General features: G+C 43.3%; 1 protein-coding gene across 4 annotated transcripts in view; it reads right to left on the bottom strand.

Annotated features, from left to right (window-relative positions):
- The window catches only part of TEX11 (testis expressed 11), a 239,213-nt gene that overhangs the window by 67,646 nt on the left and 154,265 nt on the right, over positions 1-17,302 (bottom strand). For 3 of the 4 annotated variants that reach the window (XM_068247619.1, XM_068247621.1, XM_068247622.1), the window contains one exon: positions 3,378-3,461. The exons of the other annotated variant lie outside the window; for it this stretch is intronic. In XM_068247619.1, the coding sequence (XP_068103720.1) occupies positions 3,378-3,461 (84 nt within the window). The remainder of the gene's footprint in view (positions 1-3,377; positions 3,462-17,302) is intronic. 4 annotated transcript variants of the gene reach the window in all.

The following is a 17,302-nucleotide window of genomic DNA, read 5'->3' as shown; positions in this document are numbered from 1 at the left end:
AAGATAAATAAACACTCCTTCAAGCCTATGAGCATTTCAGTGCATACTTTTCACCCTTCTCTTTTCATAACTAGGGTTATACAGGTGGCAGCCATTAGCAATTCCTCCTTTGCTGGAGACCATCTACTAAACCAGTTTGCCGGATTCTGTCCCGGCAATATGAAAGGAAGGGAGGGGTTCCACCAATAAATGTAAAACATTTTATAATTGTCATCATGCAGATGAAAAAAGGCTGCTATTTATTATTATAATTTAGAAAATAGATTTTATTTCTGAAATCTTGTATTTTTAATTTGGGTCCACTTTAAGTGCACTTTCTCTTTAAAGCATAGGGTTTGCTTTTACGGTGTGACTAGGTGCATTTTAAAGATTTCCCTTGACATTTTTATTTGGGAAATGTTTATAAAGCTTTTTAAACTTCATCATTATTGGCCCCTCTACTCCATGATGCAGGTTGGTATTGTATAACCAGGGATTGCAAAGCCCAGAGATATTAAAGAGTACTTGATGCAAAATTTGAATTAAGAAATATTTACCTTAGTAGTGGTCCAGAGGCTTCCAAAATCCACTTACACCCCAACGTTCCAGTGCTGGGTCCCTCTAAACATATTCAACAACAGCTTGTCAAAAATGCTTCTTACGGCTGCACTCCCGCTGTGTATGAGGTTATCCATACTGGGCATGTGCAAGTGTTATTTGCAAATTTTCGCCAAAGTCATTTTCAAATTGAAAATGCCATTATTGATATTGAGAAAATATTTGCAAAAACACCTTGTATTTTTGCAATATGGCAAAAAATTGAGAATACACAAAAGCTATTTTTTACTGAAATTTTTTTTTAAAAAGCGCAAATCTTTTTTTAGCATGGAAATTGTGAAAAGATGCAAAAAAATCACAAACTTATTACAAAATTTTCTATGGCAATTTCGCTCCAAAGTCGAATTTAGCATTTATTTTCATGAAAATTAATGCGAAAAGAATATCAGTGGTTTTGCTCATCACTCAATACATGCCAGAAGAATAAATCTTTTTCACAAGACACAGAACATTTATATTGCGCTTTTCTCCTGGCGAACTCAAAGCGCCAGAGCTGCAGCCACTAGGACACACTCTATAGGCAGTAGCAGTGTTAGGGAGACTTGCCTAAGGTCTCCTACTGAATAGGTCCTGGCTTACTGAACAGGCAAAGTCGAGATTCGAACCCTTGTCTCCTGTGTCAGAGGCACAGCCCTTAACCATTACACTATCCAGCCACTGAAGGGCACTTTAGCATCTGTGTCTTGGGTGCCAGTAGGCCTCATCCCAGTACTAGGAAAGGCACACAGCAATCAAGATATTCTAGGGTTCCAAGTTCAAATCTCAATCAAATCACTGTCTGTATGGAGTTTATCTGTTCTGTCTATGTTTCTATGGCTTTCCTCCAGGCACTCCAGTTTCCTTCAATTTTCCAAACATATACTAAGTTAACTGATTCCCTTTCAAGGCTGTTTTTAGGTTATGGGAGGAAAAGACTGTGCAAGCATTGAGGGACAGTTAGGCCTAGTGCACACCGGAGCGTTTCCGCTGCTGTTTGTGATCTGCTTGCGGGAGCGGATCCGCTAGGGTAATGTATTTCAATGGGCTGGTGCACACCAGAGCGGGAGGTGTTTTGCAGAAACGCATACTCCCGGGCTGCTGAAGATTTTGGATTGCGGATGCGTTTCTGCCTCAATGTTAAGTATAGGAAAACCGCAAACCGCTCTGAAAAACGGCACTTCAGAGCGGTTTGCCAGGCGTTTTTTGTTACAGTAGCTGTTCAGTAACAGCTTTACTGTAACAATACATGAAATCTACTATACCAAAACCGCTACACAAAACCGCAAAACGCTAGCTGAAACGCTACAGAAAAAGAAGAAAAAGCGTTTCAAAATCTGCTAGCATTTTGCGGATCTGCTAGCGGGTTTTGGTGTGCACCGGCCCGGCCAGAAGAAAGAAGAATACAAAATAGAAGATAGAAGCATGCAGAAGATTTCAAGACACAACATTTATATTGCGCTTTTCTCCTTGCAACTCAAACCGCTTCAGGGCTGCAGTAACTTAAAGGATACCACAACTGAAATGTGACATAATGAGATAGACATGTGTATGTACAGTGCCTAGCACACAGATAACTATGCTGTGTTCCTTTTTTCTTTCTCTGCCTGAAAGAGTTAAATATCAGGTATGTAAGTGGCTGACTCAGTCCTGACTCAGACAGGAAGTGACTACAGTGTGACCCTCACTGATAAGAAATTCCAACTATAAAACACTTTCGTAGCAGAAAATGGCTTCTGAGAGCAAGAAAGAGGTAAAAAAGGGGAATTTCTTATCAGTGAGGGTCACACTGTAGTCACTTCCTGTCTGAGTCAGGACTGAGTCAGCCACTTACATACCTGATATTTAACTATTTCAGGCAGAGAAAGAAAAAAAGGAACACAGCATAGTTATCTGTGTGCTAGGCACTGTACATACACATGTCTATCTCATTATGTCACATTTCAGTTGGGGTATCCTTTAAGGCACACTCCACGTGCCATAAGCAGCATTAGGGAGCCTTGACCAACGATTCCTTACTGTTTTATATACTGGCTTAAGTCAGGATTCGAACCCTTGTCAAACACTACATCCGGAGACAACAGCCTTAACCAGTACACTATACAGAAGAAGAAAAAAAAAAGGTTACAGATAAAACTGGAAGAGCACAGTGTGCAGGTGATTGCTGAAGTACATTGTGATGTGTGTTTCCTTGCCTTAGTTAATCATCCTCAAATTGTTATCCAATTATAAAGAGAAACACTCTTTAAAGTTTTCTACCATAATAAAGAATGGATATTTACTTTCTATGCCATCATGATAAAACATTAAAGTAAAGCAGGGTTGTTTTCATATAATGTCAGTTGAGTACTGTATTAAAGGTTTGTTTGTAGTCAGAAAAGAGTGCATTTAGAATACTAGGTATCACTTACTAATACCTGAGATTTGAAAGATCATTTCCAGTGGCGTAACAATAGGGGGTGCAGAGGTAGCGACCGCATCGGGGCCCTTGAGCCAGAGGGGCCATGAAGGGTCCACCCTCTATCACAGTATTAGCTCTCTATTGATCTTGTGTTGGTAATAATCACTTCTATAGATGCTTTGAATAGTAATAATCATTAACAAACTGTTCCCCATCCCCTTCTTGCACCTCTGACACTGTAGTTGCCATTGCCAGGTTTTGGTGCACCGTATCAATTGTTATGTATAGAGTGCTTGGGGGGCCCCATGTAAAACTTGCATCGGGGCCCATAGCTTCTTAGCTACGTCACTGATTATTTCAAAGGCAAAGTTGTGTATAAAAATGTTTGCTAACTAAGTCTTACCAATTTTCCTAAACCAGTGAGCTTCAACGATTCTCCTCTCATAAATTCCATCCCACACGATAGGATCTGCAAGCTTTTTGTGAGCTAGAACAATGTGAACGTACACGTATGACACAAACAGTACAGTTATATCAATATTTCACCTTAATCATTTTATTCCATTACAATTTTTACAAGGCCACATACAAACTGTGCTTTCCTCATTAGCTGCACATTCTATTTAATATGTACTCAGTAGCTCACTTGTAGGTCAATGCTGTCATGCTTTAGGTGCCAGTACGTTCTCAATATGTACAAAAGCACACACTATTAAATGCAGGATAGTGCCTACAAAGGCGGCAGGCGCACTGTTGAAATCCTGGGTTGGGACTTCGATTTTACTTAATGTAAATAAACCAAGTTCATCCCAGTATGTGCAATTGCTGTGTAGGTTTTCCAAAACCAGGCACAGTCTGCAGTATTTTGTTCCTTACTACCTTCCTTACTCCACTGTAATGGCTGGCAAGCCTGAGTTCTGATGCACTGGGAAAAGGAACAGATACACAATGGAGCCATATGCCACACTGCAGATGCTCAGCTGAAACTGAATATTAATCCCAGTCACCCAGTGATCAACTGTGTGAAGTTTGCGAACTCTGGCATTAACAGTTTAAGAATTGCTGCAGTTTATATTTTCCCATGTAAAAAATGTGGTTTTTGGCTCCGGCCACTTTTTCTAACCTTGACACACAGTCACTCAATGACCAAGTTTTTTTTTTTTTAAACAAAAAGATGTTTATTGAACAGAATTTTGCGTTTTACAAGGCATATATATATGTACATAGATCTTAAAAATACATGCATGGCTGTATTACAGGTATAGGGTGAATAATACATGAAGAAATTGCAATTGACTGTATGTAAGAGAGCAGTGGGAGATATAATCTTTATAAGGGATAACAAACCCGGGTTTGCAAATAAAAGTCAACAAGTATTTTAGAGTAAACAGAGATTTAACCCGTGTCCCTGATTACAAGCCTTAGAATCGAGAGTACATGCATTACCGATTCTTCCACCTATCCCAAACCAGGTGGAATTTCTTGCTTGAACCTCTGTGCAAATACACAAGCTTTTTGTATGGAATGGCGTTGTTTACTCTTTTGACCCAGTTTTCGAAAGAGGGTGCTATTGGGGATAACCATCTGAGTGCCACTTCCTGTCTAGCCATGAAGAGGACTTCAGATAAAAAGGTTTTTAGCGAGTTATCAAGGGCCTCATCTTGTATTACACCAAGGAGACAGAGAATAGGGTCAGAGTTCAAGGGGCAGCCCATCTTATCATGTAGAAACTTAGTAATTTGAGCCCAGAAGGGCAGAATTGATGGGCATTCCCATATCAAGTGGAAAAAGGTAGGTGAGGTGGCTTGGCATTTGGGACATAGGTCAGATTGTTGTGGGTTGTATTTAGTTATTTGCTTGGGAATCAAGTAGGTTTGATGTAGTATATAAATTTGCGAAGTGCGCTCACGGATACAAGGAGAGACCCTTTTAGGAACAGAGAGTGCCTCATCCCAGTCATCGTCTTGAATGTCTAAACCACAAGCTTCCCATTTATTCCGTGAGGGTGTAGTAAGATCCTCTGCGCCGTATTCTAGGAGTGTCTTATATATTTCACCAACCATGTGTCTGATGGGCCCATTTTTAATCATCTCTATAATAGGGGAGTTGTATATCTGAACTGGGGTTGTGCGGAATTGTTTCTGGAAGGCGTGCCTAATTTGCCAATATCTGAATTCTTGATTTAGGGGGATGGAATAGGCAGCTGCAATAGCGGAGAAAGGAAGGATCTGTCCTTTTGAGGCAATATGCCCAAGGAAAATCACTCCCTTGTTTATCCAAAAGGAGGGGTCAGGAACTGATCTAAATTCTAGCAAGTGAGGGTTGTTCCAGAGGGGGGTATGATAACCAGTGCCTTTGTCACTATATATTTTATTAACACATTTCCATACTTGTGCGGCCTGTATCAGAATAGTATTGTGTTTTTTCTCGCTAGGAATAAAACACTTGAGAGTATCTAAAGCTGGGCTTTCAATTGTAGGATCAGATGGATAACCCAGGGACTCAACGTTTGTGGAGGGAGGGACCAGGAACCAGGCTGAGATGTGCTGTAGTTGTGCCGCCAAATAATATTTCTGGAACACGGGGAAAGCAATGCCACCTAAGTTGGTTGGGTTTTGTAGAAGTGAGTGTTTCAGCTTAGCCCTGCCTTTACCCCAGAGAAAGCTTAGAAGTGCTGACTTCAGTTTAATAAAAAAGGCGCATGGAATATATATCGGAGAGTGGTGAATGATGTATAAAATTTTGGGGAGGAGTATCATTTTAATTAGACTATTCCTGCCGATTATCGTTAGGGGTAGCTTTGCCCAAGCATTGCACCGTAAGTGTGCTAAAGAGAGTAGGGGATATACTTCCTGTATTAAGTATTGAGAGGGATCGACCTGTATCAGGACTCCAAGATATTTGAAGGCATTGACAATTTCTAGTGGAGGGGGATTATCAACTGAGGTAGTAGGCAGGGGGTCTAAAGGGAGAAGAACTGACTTGGATCGGTTTACTTGCAGTCCAGAATAGAAGCCGGATTCTTCTATAATTTCAAGGGCACGAGACAGGGATGGGCCAGAATCTGCAAGATATTAGATCGTGTCGTCTGCATAGAGACTGATTTTATCTTCAGATGATTTCGTTTTAAATCCTATAATTTCAGGTGAGCTACGAATACGGCAGGCCAGGGGTTCTGCAACTAAGGCATATAGCAATGGAGATAGTGGGCATCCCTGTCTCGTGCCCCTACCCAAAGGAAAGGAGGGAGAAATCCATGAGTTGGTACTAACCCTGGCCGTAGGCTGGGAGTATAATATGCGTACCCATCTTTGAAAGTTTTCTCCTATACCGAACCTGTAAAGGATTGCGTATAAGAAGGGCCATTCAACCGTATCAAAGGCCTTAGCCATGTCCAGTGATGCAATAGCACAGGATCCACAGTTTAAATGAGGGGCCTGGATATTAGTAAATAGCCTCCTGATATTTATTGCCGTGTTTTTCCCAGGCATAAATCCTGTCTGGTCTGAATGAATTAGGGTTAGAATGACTTCATTTAGACGCATTGCCAGGACTTTAGCCAGAATTTTGATGTCAGTGGGTAGAAGGGAGATTGGTCTGTAAGAGTCACAGAGTAACGGGTCCTTTCCAGGTTTGGGGATTACAACTATCAAGGCCTCGTTCATAGAGGAAGGAAGCTTTTGCTTTTCAAAGGCATCAAGGAGTACGTCAAGTAGGGGCTCTGCAAGTTGTTCAGAGAATTTTTTGTATACGTCTAATGGGATACCGTCTAGACCAGGGGCTTTCTTATTTGGGAAACTAGCAATTGCCATTTCTATTTCATCAAGGGTGATGGGTTTATCTAGTTGTGATTGTTGGTTATCTGATAGTCTAGGTAGATTTAATTCTGCTAGAAATATCTCAGAGTCCGTTTGGGAGGCATGAGTTTGACTAGTGTATAGTTGTCTATAATATTTGGCAAATGTATCATTGATTTCTTGCGGGGCATAAACAGTGTGGCCTGAAGGGGAGTTTATTTGCGAGATAACAGGAGGGGATGAATAAGTTTTAGCCATCCTTGCGAGTAAAGTACCCGCCTTTTCCCCCTGCTCGTATACCGATTGCTTATTAAAAAATAGTTTACTAAGTGTAATCTCTTCAACTAATTCACGATGGGCAGCCTGCGCAGATTTCCATGCTTGCTTAGTTGTGGGTGATTGGTTTGAGTGGTAAAGTGCTTCTGCCTGTGTCACTTGTTTAGCAAGTGTTTCAAGGCGGGCCTTAGTGTCACCTTTACATCTAGCCACCGCTTGGATTAGGATACCCCTCAAGTAGGCTTTAAATGTATCCCACACTAAAGCTTTATCATCATCATCTCTGTGAATAAAGAAACATTCGGTGATTTGCTTAGAGAGGCTATAATCAGCGGGAAGTAGATTTAGCCAGAAAGGGTTAAATTTCCAAAATTTAAATGGAGGCTTAATACCTAACTGCAAAGTGAGGCTGAGGGGAGAGTGGTCCGAAACCAAGCGTGGCAGGATGGAAATATTTGACACCAATGAGGTAAGGTATCTGGAGAGGAGAAACATATCTAAACGAGAGAAGGTGTTGTATGTTGAGGATTCGCATGTATAACCCGGGGAGCTTGGGTAACGAACTCTCCAAACATCAGTTAGGTCTATTTCAGTTAGCAACTGGGAGAATGCGGTTTGTTTGTTGGTTTGGGGCGGGGATCTATCCAATGCTGGATTGCATACATTGTTAAAATCTCCCGCCCATACTGCAGGTACTCCCGGATATTTAAGTGAAAATTTCAGACCTTCCTTGAGTATCAAGGAGGAGTATGGGGGAGGGATGTAGATTGCCAATAGGAGGAGCTGTTCACTGGCAATTGTGCAGTGTATAAAGACATATCTGCCAAGGGGATCCGCCGACACCTCTAGGGCTTTAAAAGGTATGCTCCTGCTAATGAGAATGGAGACGCCTCGGGAATATTGCGAGTAGGAGGCATGGTATGACCATCCTATCCAGCCACGTCTTAGAGAGAGCAGTTTAGTGCCAGTGAGATGAGTTTCAGTAAGGATTACAATATCTGGCTTGTGGCCCTTTAAATATTGCAAAACCACACTCCTTTTAATTTTGTCATTAAGTCCCCGAACGTTCCATGCAACAAAATTAAGTGACAGCGTCATTTTGAGATAAGACAAGAGGTGGTGTCGGATCTCCACACGGTTTAGTAAAAATGAAAACAGCGATGCTTAGTACATATAACTGAAATACGCCTTGCAAAAAAGAGTATACATTTAACATAACCCATCCCAAACCCACCCTGCTCAGACTCTTAACTGAACTGAGCTTGAACCCAAAAACCCAACAAATCAAAACAGATATTTTCATCAGGTGAAAAAGTACTACTGTAGGCACCTGCTGGGGAACCGGGCGATGTGTGACATCTGCAGCTCCGCTCTGTGCTAAACTTTGCATAGAGATAGAAATGGAGAGTACATATGACACTCATCTACCAACACAGGACAGCGGGGAGAAGGGAAGGGAGAGTGTTTATAGGATAAAAGGGAGGGGGAGGAGGTATTGGATAAGAAGGAAAAATACCTGCATACTTAGATACTCAGAGCTACAGACACGAAGGGATGGAAGAATGAGGGGCCCAGTGACGGCAAGAGTATCAAAAATTACTCTGCGGTGTAGGCAATTGGAAGGGGAAACTGGGGAGACAAGGGGAACAATACAGAGGGAAGTAGGAAGTGCAGTCTATAACATATTTGACTGACTAATGAGCATATGACTACCAGCTTAGATAACCTAGAGTGTGACATATACAATAGTTCAGGGGTATTGTATATGAAGCATATAAAGAATATAAACCCATCAACGTCGTACGGTCTCGTGAGAAGAACATATTAGTGCATTGCTCCCGAGGGTTGTTGAATGTCCGTGGAGAACTACATGCATTGCTCTATGGGATACAACCCGTGCAGATTTAGTGCTTTACCAGGTTCCCAAGTTCACCGAGTGCACAAATATTCGAGCATAGATGAGTCTCTGGGGTTTAATAATGGTTCACATGTCAGGTGCATTAAATTGGCAATAGGGGTAGCGTCTTTCGGAGAAGAAGTCAAACCAGTGGTGTTCTTGTGCGGAACCATGAGTACCTCGCACTGTCTATAGGTAAGGATGGAAGGGGAGAAGGCCGAGTTCTAGGCGAAGGGACATGAGTTACTCAAAGGGACAGTGAGGTAAAAAAATAGGCGTAAAAGCTATAGGTGTGTGCAGATGGGGACAACTCACAGTTAGATGGGCTGCGGGCACAGTTCAACCATCGGCTTGATCCGAGGGGGAGAGGCGAGATTTAGGCTGGGCTTCTAGCCAGGTCAGGGCCTCTTTAGGGTTTTCAAAGAAGTGAGTTTTCCCATCCGCTACCACGCGGAGTTTGGCGGGAAAAAGCATGGCATAAGGATAAGAGGCTTCTCTGAGCGATTTCTTCACGGCGGTGAACTGTGCCCGTTGCTTCTGTACAGATGCTGAGTAATCTGGGTAGAAGGAGATCCGGGCATTTTGATAGGAGATGTCACCTTTTTCCCGGGCAGCTTTTAGGATTGCATCGTGATCACGATAATTAAGGACTTTAAAAATAAAGGTCCGTGGAGGTAAGCCCGGAGCAGGCATTCTTGGGGATATCCGATGTGCCCTTTCTATGATGAAGACCGCGGAGAATGCGTCACGGCCGAAGATATCAATCAGGAGTTTTTCGGTGAAGTCTTCAGGGGCTGTGCCTTCTACTTTTTCTGGAAGCCCAACGATGCGAATATTAGACCTGCGATTGCGGTTTTCAGTATCTTCCTGTCTGTTATTTACAGATTTTACCTCACGTTCCAGTACAAGTACTTTAGGTGGGATAGGCCTGAACTCGTCCTCCATTGTACTGATGCGACTTTCAGTTTCAGTTACACGAGAACGGAGATTGTTCATGTCCTGGCGTAGGAGGGATACATCTGTTTTCACTTCTCCAAGAGTGGTAGTAATTACTGTGAGACTGGCTTGACAGCATGAGATCGCATCCATTATCTGCTGCAGCGATGGCGGGGCCTGTTCTTCATCAGAGGTTTCTTCTTCATCTTGGTCACCTCTCCTGAACTTTTGCAGTTTAGAGGCCGCTTCTGTGTTCCTAATCCGAGACATCTGGGTATCGGAATGTTCAGAAGAAGATAAGGGGTAAGCTGGTGCAGGTTTTGTCCAGAAAGAAGGATAATTACAGTAGTTTAAACAGGATTTTGTGTGTCCTGTGCGGGAGCTCTCCGGAGAAGCTTCTTCACATACCGACTTCCGGTCACGCCCCCCCAATGACCAAGTTTATGAACTTTGGGGTGCGTGGTATCAATAATTTGTATATTCTGATAGAAATTAAACAAATCAGAATTTGAACCCCAGTCACCTAGCGACCGACTGTACCAGGTTTGAGGCATCTGCTATTAACAGTGTAAAAAATAGCAGCAATTTAAATATTCCCCTTGAAAATCAACAGGTGAATTTTGATTGGCTATTATAGGCTCCACCCACTTCCCTTAATATTAATCTCAGTCACCCAGTGACCAACTGGGTAAAGTTTGAGAACCCTGCCATTGTAAGAATGGCTTCTGTTTATATTTTACCAGTGAAATTTGTTTGGCGCTGTCCACTTTTTGTAACCTTGACACACAGTCACTCAATAACAAAATACTGCGCTGATACATAAACTAGAATGTATTAAACGGTGGAGCGCTCCTTACTAAACAAAAACACACTTTATCATCAGTAGGTCAGCGCTTAGTAACCATACAAAGTCCCAATAGTAATGTATTGAAAAACCGTCCCCTCTTTGGGGACAGGTTTTTAATCTACTATTAATCTACACATTGACAGAAATTGGATGCAGACCTTTTGTATTGGGGATCAATTTTCATATAATTTGTATTCTATAATTTTTACAATTTTTATTCTATATTGTTTATGGGTGTTTTCGTTTGTGGGGTGGGGTAGTGTTAGTTTGGAAGGCCGGCTGCCCCGAATGTAGATGACTCACAAGAAGAGATGTGGATTCTTGAAGTGGAGCTAAAGGTCTGCATCCAATTTCTGTCAATGTGTAGATTAATAGTAGATTTAAAAACCTGGGTAACTTGCTGTATATGATAGGTCCTTTGCTATGTATACTCTGTAATGGGAGTGGCATGAATATTTTAACATGATTGTGTATTGACAGTAACTGTTTTGCTTTGTAAGCTGCATTTTTTTGTGAAATAATAGAATTGTGAAACTCTTCCCCGTCCGTGGGCGGTAGGCAGCAAAGTGGCTTATACCAGAAAACTGGTTGCTGGAGGAGCATAGCCGGAACATTGTTATTTTGGCGTCCTAGTTGCTAAGGTAACCTAACTTAACTTTATAGGGAATAATCCAGTTGCGGGACTCCCATTGGCTGCAGACCCTAGAGGAGGCGGTCTCTTGAAAGGCAGTGTGCGGGTTGGTCAAAAACTGGAAGGGGACGTGTAGTGTGTGCGCTATTGGACGCAGCAGACACACTGTGTGACGTGGCTTGGGGGCGTGTGGCATGTGCTGGACGCACGTGATTGGGCTCAATCGGCGGCTCATGTACCATGGTGTGGAAGGCGCACAGTACGCAATAGGTGCACGAGATTGGACACAATACACGCGTCCTATGATGTGGGCACCGCTGATTGGTGGCTGGACGCAAGGAATTCTGGGCCAAGCCGTTAGCCTATGAGATGAGCGTGCGGCAGATGGGGAAAGCCACGTGATCAGAGGGATAGGAAGACACGGGTATAAAGGTTAGAAGAATAGTGTCCCACGCATGCTCCTGATGAGTCTGAATAGATGAAACTAGTAGAGCGGAGGGGGACGCTAACACGAGCAGGCACAAGGTGGTATGGTAACGAGGGGACTGGAGGTTGCAGCGCTACTTCGCCCACCAAGCGACCCACGAACGGGGTAAAGCCAGGAAAAACTCTATGCTCTTAACCTGGCGCATGTTTGTAAGTGTGCATTCTTTTTAATAATACATTTTAAGTACAGTTTTACGCCATGGAGGGTCTGGTCTGTATCTTTTGAGGTAATGTGATTAATGGAGCCCATTTGTATTGAAGACGCAGAGTGAGGATCGTTTAAGGCAGGGGGCGGCCAGATGATTCCACAAGCGCTGTAGACCTACCTAACGTAAGGTCAGCAACAAGGGTGAGTTGCCACTGCTTGGGGTATGGTGGAGCGCAACTGCACTGTGAGGTCTCTAAACTGGTGCTGCAGGATCCAATCTTTGAAGTGTGACCCAAAGAGGGGACAGTTTTTCAATACATTACTATTGGGACTTTGTATGGTTACTGAGCACTGACACAGTCACTCAATGACCAAGTTTTTGAGCTCCCGGTGGCTTGGCATCAAAAATGTGTGAATGGAAGCAGTTTATCCAGCAAAGAAATCAAATTGTCTGTTGGTGGCTTCGCCCCTTTAGTCAATTTAAATCCCAGTCACCCAATGACCAACTGTAGCAAGTTTGAAGCCTCTGCCATTAACAGTGTAAGAATTGCAGCAGTTTAAATATTCCCCTTGAAAATCAATAGCTGAATTTTGATCTCTATCACCCAGTGACCAAGTGTGCCAAGTTTTAAAACCCTGCAATTAACAGTCTAAGAATGGCTGCAGTTTACATTTTCCCATTAAAAACAGGGCCGGATTTGTACTTTTTGCCGCCCTAGGCCTGCTGTCACCAGCTGCCCTACACACACACACACACACACACACACACACGCACGCACGCACGCACGCACGCGCACACACACACACACACACACACAACTACAGTCACACTTATGCACTGAATAAACCTATTCAACCAGAGAGTGATACAGTATTGGAACTGTGGAGTATAGGTAGATATGTGTGCACTGTGTGTGAAAGGAAGCAAGCAGTTTGAACTGTAGGGGGCGAACTAGAGATGTGTAAAGGTAAATGGGCATTTACAATTGAGGGTCCAGAGACCAACTGTGGCGGGGTGGGGGGCGGTGACGGGGGATGGGGAAGGAGTAGTAAGGGATCGGTTGAAAAGGGCGCCCGAGCTGCCTGTATGAAAAGGGCGCCGCCATAGACATCAATGTTATTTCTGGAAATATGGGCTACAAGGTGTAGAAAAGGGCGCCCGAGTTTTGATATAGGCTACAAGCGGGCTCCCCTTTGTAGCCCATATTTTTTCGGCTACAAGGTTTTCGGCTACAAGCGGGCTCCCCTTTGTAGCCCATATTTTTTTCGGCTACAGTAAGGTGCCCCTCTGTAGCCCATATTATTGACTTTTTTTTTTGTAGCCGAAGTTTTTATATGGGCTACAAGCACTGTAAGCCGAATTATTTCATTCCCCCACTATCCATGGCGGCCTGGAGGGGGAATAGTAATTAACACATCCCAGAGTTTTTTTCTAGCCGAAGTTTGTATATGGGCTACAAGCGCTGGAAGCCGAATTATTTCATTCCCCCACTATCCATGGCGGCCTGGAGGGGGAATAGTAATTAACACATCCCGGAGTTTTTTTGTAGCCAAAGTTTTTATATGGGCTACACCAGGCGCCTTTTTTTTTGTAGCCGAAGTGTTTATATGGGCTACACCAAGCATCTTTTTTGTAGCCGAAGTTTATATGGGCTACACCAGGCGCCTTTTTTGTAGCCGAAGTTTATATGGGCTACACCAGGCGCCTTTTTTGTAGCCGAAGTTGGTATATATATGGGCTCCACCAGGCGCCCTTTTTTACCGGCGCCCTTTTCATGTAGACCCAGTAGTAACTGAAGAGGTGGTCAGTGGGAGGAGGGATCAGTGAGGTTGGGGTGAGGAAAGAAAAGATAAAGGGGGGCAGTCAAAACTAAGGTAAGATTTAAGGGAATAGCCAGGGCCAGCGTTTCCATAGCGGCAAACTGAAAACCACTTCCTGCATGCCCCCCTTCCCCTCTATAGAGACACTACAGCTGCTAGCATGCCCCTATCCCTCCACAGAGGCACTACAGCTCCCAGGATGCTCCTCCCCTTCCAGAGGCACTGCAGTTTCCAACATGCCCCCTCCATCACCATATAGCACTGGGTTGACCACCAGGGCCCCAGAGCTGGCTGCTGGGTTACCCATTGTGAACAGTGGTCCCCTGAGATCCCTGTAGAGTAGTTACAGTGGAGCGCAATTCCTCCATCTGTGTCATCCTTATAGGCGCCTTATGGCGGCACGTACATACTCATGTGCCGCTTGGTTACAGAGATGAGGTGCCTGTGAGGATAAAGCACAGTGGAGCATTCCAGACAGGTAAGTGTGCAGAAGTTTTGGGGGGGCCACTTATCACTTTGGGGAAAACCAGGGGGGTTCGTGGAGTGGCATGCTTGGAATTGAAGTGCCTTATAATTGTAGGTTGGGCTTGCTGGGAGCTATGTTGCCTTTAAAGAGGAGGAGGAGCATCCTGGGAGCAGTAGTGCCTCTATGGAGGAAGGGGGAGGAACCTTCTTGCTGGGAGCTATATTGCCTCTATAGAGGGGAAGGAGTATGCTGGGAGTAGTAGTGCCTGTGAACGGGCATGATGGAAGGAGTAGTGCCTCTTTGCAGTGGGGGGACATGCTGAGAGCTGAGGGAGGGGACAAAAGGACCACCTAATGCTGCTTCGGGGGCAGGGCCGGATTTGTACTTCCAAGTGCCCTAGGCCAGCTGACACCAACCGCCCCCCCCCCCCCATCAAATTCTCTCCAACCCTCTGAGTAGCAATAACTGGTTTGAATGAGCTCCCCTCCATTTTGCTGCTCTGCCCCTCATTTGGCAAAGAAGCAGTGCATGCCCAAAGCATTCCCGGCCTCGGCTGCTGTGCACATCTGAGTGCTAAATTGCAAGGAGCACGAGTAGCCAGAGCATGTGCTGCTTCTTTGTTCTCTGTGTGACTGGCTACAGACAGTCAGAACCACAAACAGGTGACAGGGCAGCGCTATTGAAAGAAGCTCATCCAAAACAGAGAACATGTGAGTAGAAGATCTAAAACCACACATGCTGACATAGATGTGCTTTAAACAGTGACAATATAGTACTTAGGGCAAGGCAAGGAAGGACAGATGAGTCAGTAGGAAGTTTTGAAGTTATTAAAACAGAATGATAACATTTATTAGCTAACTGTAAATAAAACAGTGAGCCTTTGGCTTCTTCAGACTTTGTATATGTTTGTAGACTTTATACTAACAAGATGTTAAAGCACACAACTATATATACATTCAGCATCAGAAGGAGATGTATAGTTTGTTTTGCAAATATAAATAAATGTAATATAATTGCCATACTGTTTCACTGATAGCTAGAAAAGTACAATGCTCTTCTAAAATGAGTCAGGAAAGAGTTAAGCTGTAGCAAAGAGAATGCTGTGGTCATTCCCTAGGAAAAAAACAAACAAACCATAAGTTCAACAGGTCACAGGTCTTTAAGAGCTGACCAGACCAGTAATAAATCTGACAGCACAGAGGGAGAAGATTCCTGTTTGTGATTCTGAATTTGTGCATGAAAAAAACTTACAGAACTCAAGAGTTCTGCTACTAAACCCAGGCTAGCACTTCTCACAGCAGCTTGTATGTCCCCACCATCATACATACAACATAATCATCCGGTGATAACACATACTGACTGTCCTCAAACACACTCTACACAAGTGAGAGAGATGCAGGGATCTCTGGAATCAGGCAGACCAGAGCAAAGCAAGGGAGATGATTTACTTTGACATGTGACCTCTTATCTCTCAAAGTCCAGCGCCCTGCTGATTTTTATCGCCCTAGGCCTTGACCTTGGTGGCCTTCCCAGAAATCCGGCCCTGATTAAAAATGAATGGCTGACATGTGATTGGCTGTTTAATGCTCTGCCCACTTTTCCTGGATTTGTAACCTCAGTCACCAAGTGACCAACTGTGCCAAGTGTGGCTTGATTCCTGTGAGAATGTCAGCCTTTTACATTTTTTCCATTGACATGAATGGGTAAAATCTGGCTGTTTGTAGCTCCGCCTAGGTGGGCAAGGGAGACACGAGACCCCCAGAACATATCCCACGTAGTAAGGGATCTGTATACCAAGTTTTGTTGAAAACGGTCAAGGTGTTTTCGAATGATCGTGGCGCATACATACACAAATACACACACACACCTGATATGCAGTATATATATAATAATCCGAACATTTGTATAGCGCTTTTCTCGTGTCGGACTCAAAGCGCTCAAGAGCTGCAGCCACTGCTCAAGAGGCCACCCTGCGGTGTTAGGGAGTCTTGCCTTGAACTCCGTACTGGATAGGTAGTTGACCTAGCCAGGATTTGAATCCTTGTCTCCCATGTCAAAGGCAGAGCCCTTAACCAGTACACTATATATATATATATATATATATACAGTATATTGAAATGAATCTGCACGATATCCCAATTTTTTGAGTTGCACCTCTATACAGTATTATCATGTTGCTTAAAGTGAACCTCCGGACTAAAAATCTATTTGGCAGAACTGAAAAGGCTTGGTGTTTCTTTAATAGTTTCACAGCATCAGAACTTTGTTTTTCTTATCAAAGCATCATTTTTAGCTGCATTTTTAGCTAAGCTCCACCCATGCTCTGTGCAGAGCATGATGGGATTTCCTATGTTGTTATTCATGTTGCCTAGCAACTGGGAGAGGTGCTCAGGACACAGGACAGTTGGAACTGCCAAGATGGCTGCCATCATGATATCTAACATTTGCCTGTTCTTTTAAAACAGTGTGGGTAAGAGATTATAATACCTATTTTTTTTTTTTTTTTTACAATACATTTTTATTGAATTTAAAGCAATAACAGTAACAAACATTCAGGTATAAATTGCATCATGGTTCAATGTACATGACATGTTTAAACAGAATGTAAAGGTATTTGAGAACACATAGATCAAGGATATAGGTCACGAGATCATAATCTACTGTTTTCTACATCTATGAACCTATGCCATACTCTATCTTCGTGGGTATACATATAAAAAAAAATTCTGATCAATATAGATGTGAGACATCAATCTATCATTTAGAAAAGTGTCATCATCTTGTTACCACCACACGGTATATAATGCACAAGGTAACATATTTAAGAAACCAATAAACCAAAAACCAATATAGGGTCTAACAATGCAGAGGTGTGAAAGTAACAGCAGCTCTTAACCTTACCTGCTATTTTCTCATGGTAAGGGGAGCTGTTGTGGACAGTTTGTCTCATAAGAGGGATAGGGGAAGGGACGGAGAGTGTGGGGGAGAACACCAGGGAGAAGTATTATATCCATTACGTAGAA

This window comes from Hyperolius riggenbachi, chromosome 8 (assembly GCF_040937935.1).
Source record: "Hyperolius riggenbachi isolate aHypRig1 chromosome 8, aHypRig1.pri, whole genome shotgun sequence".
NCBI lineage: Eukaryota > Metazoa > Chordata > Amphibia > Anura > Hyperoliidae > Hyperolius > Hyperolius riggenbachi.
This window is presented reverse-complemented; position numbering and strand designations above follow the sequence as displayed.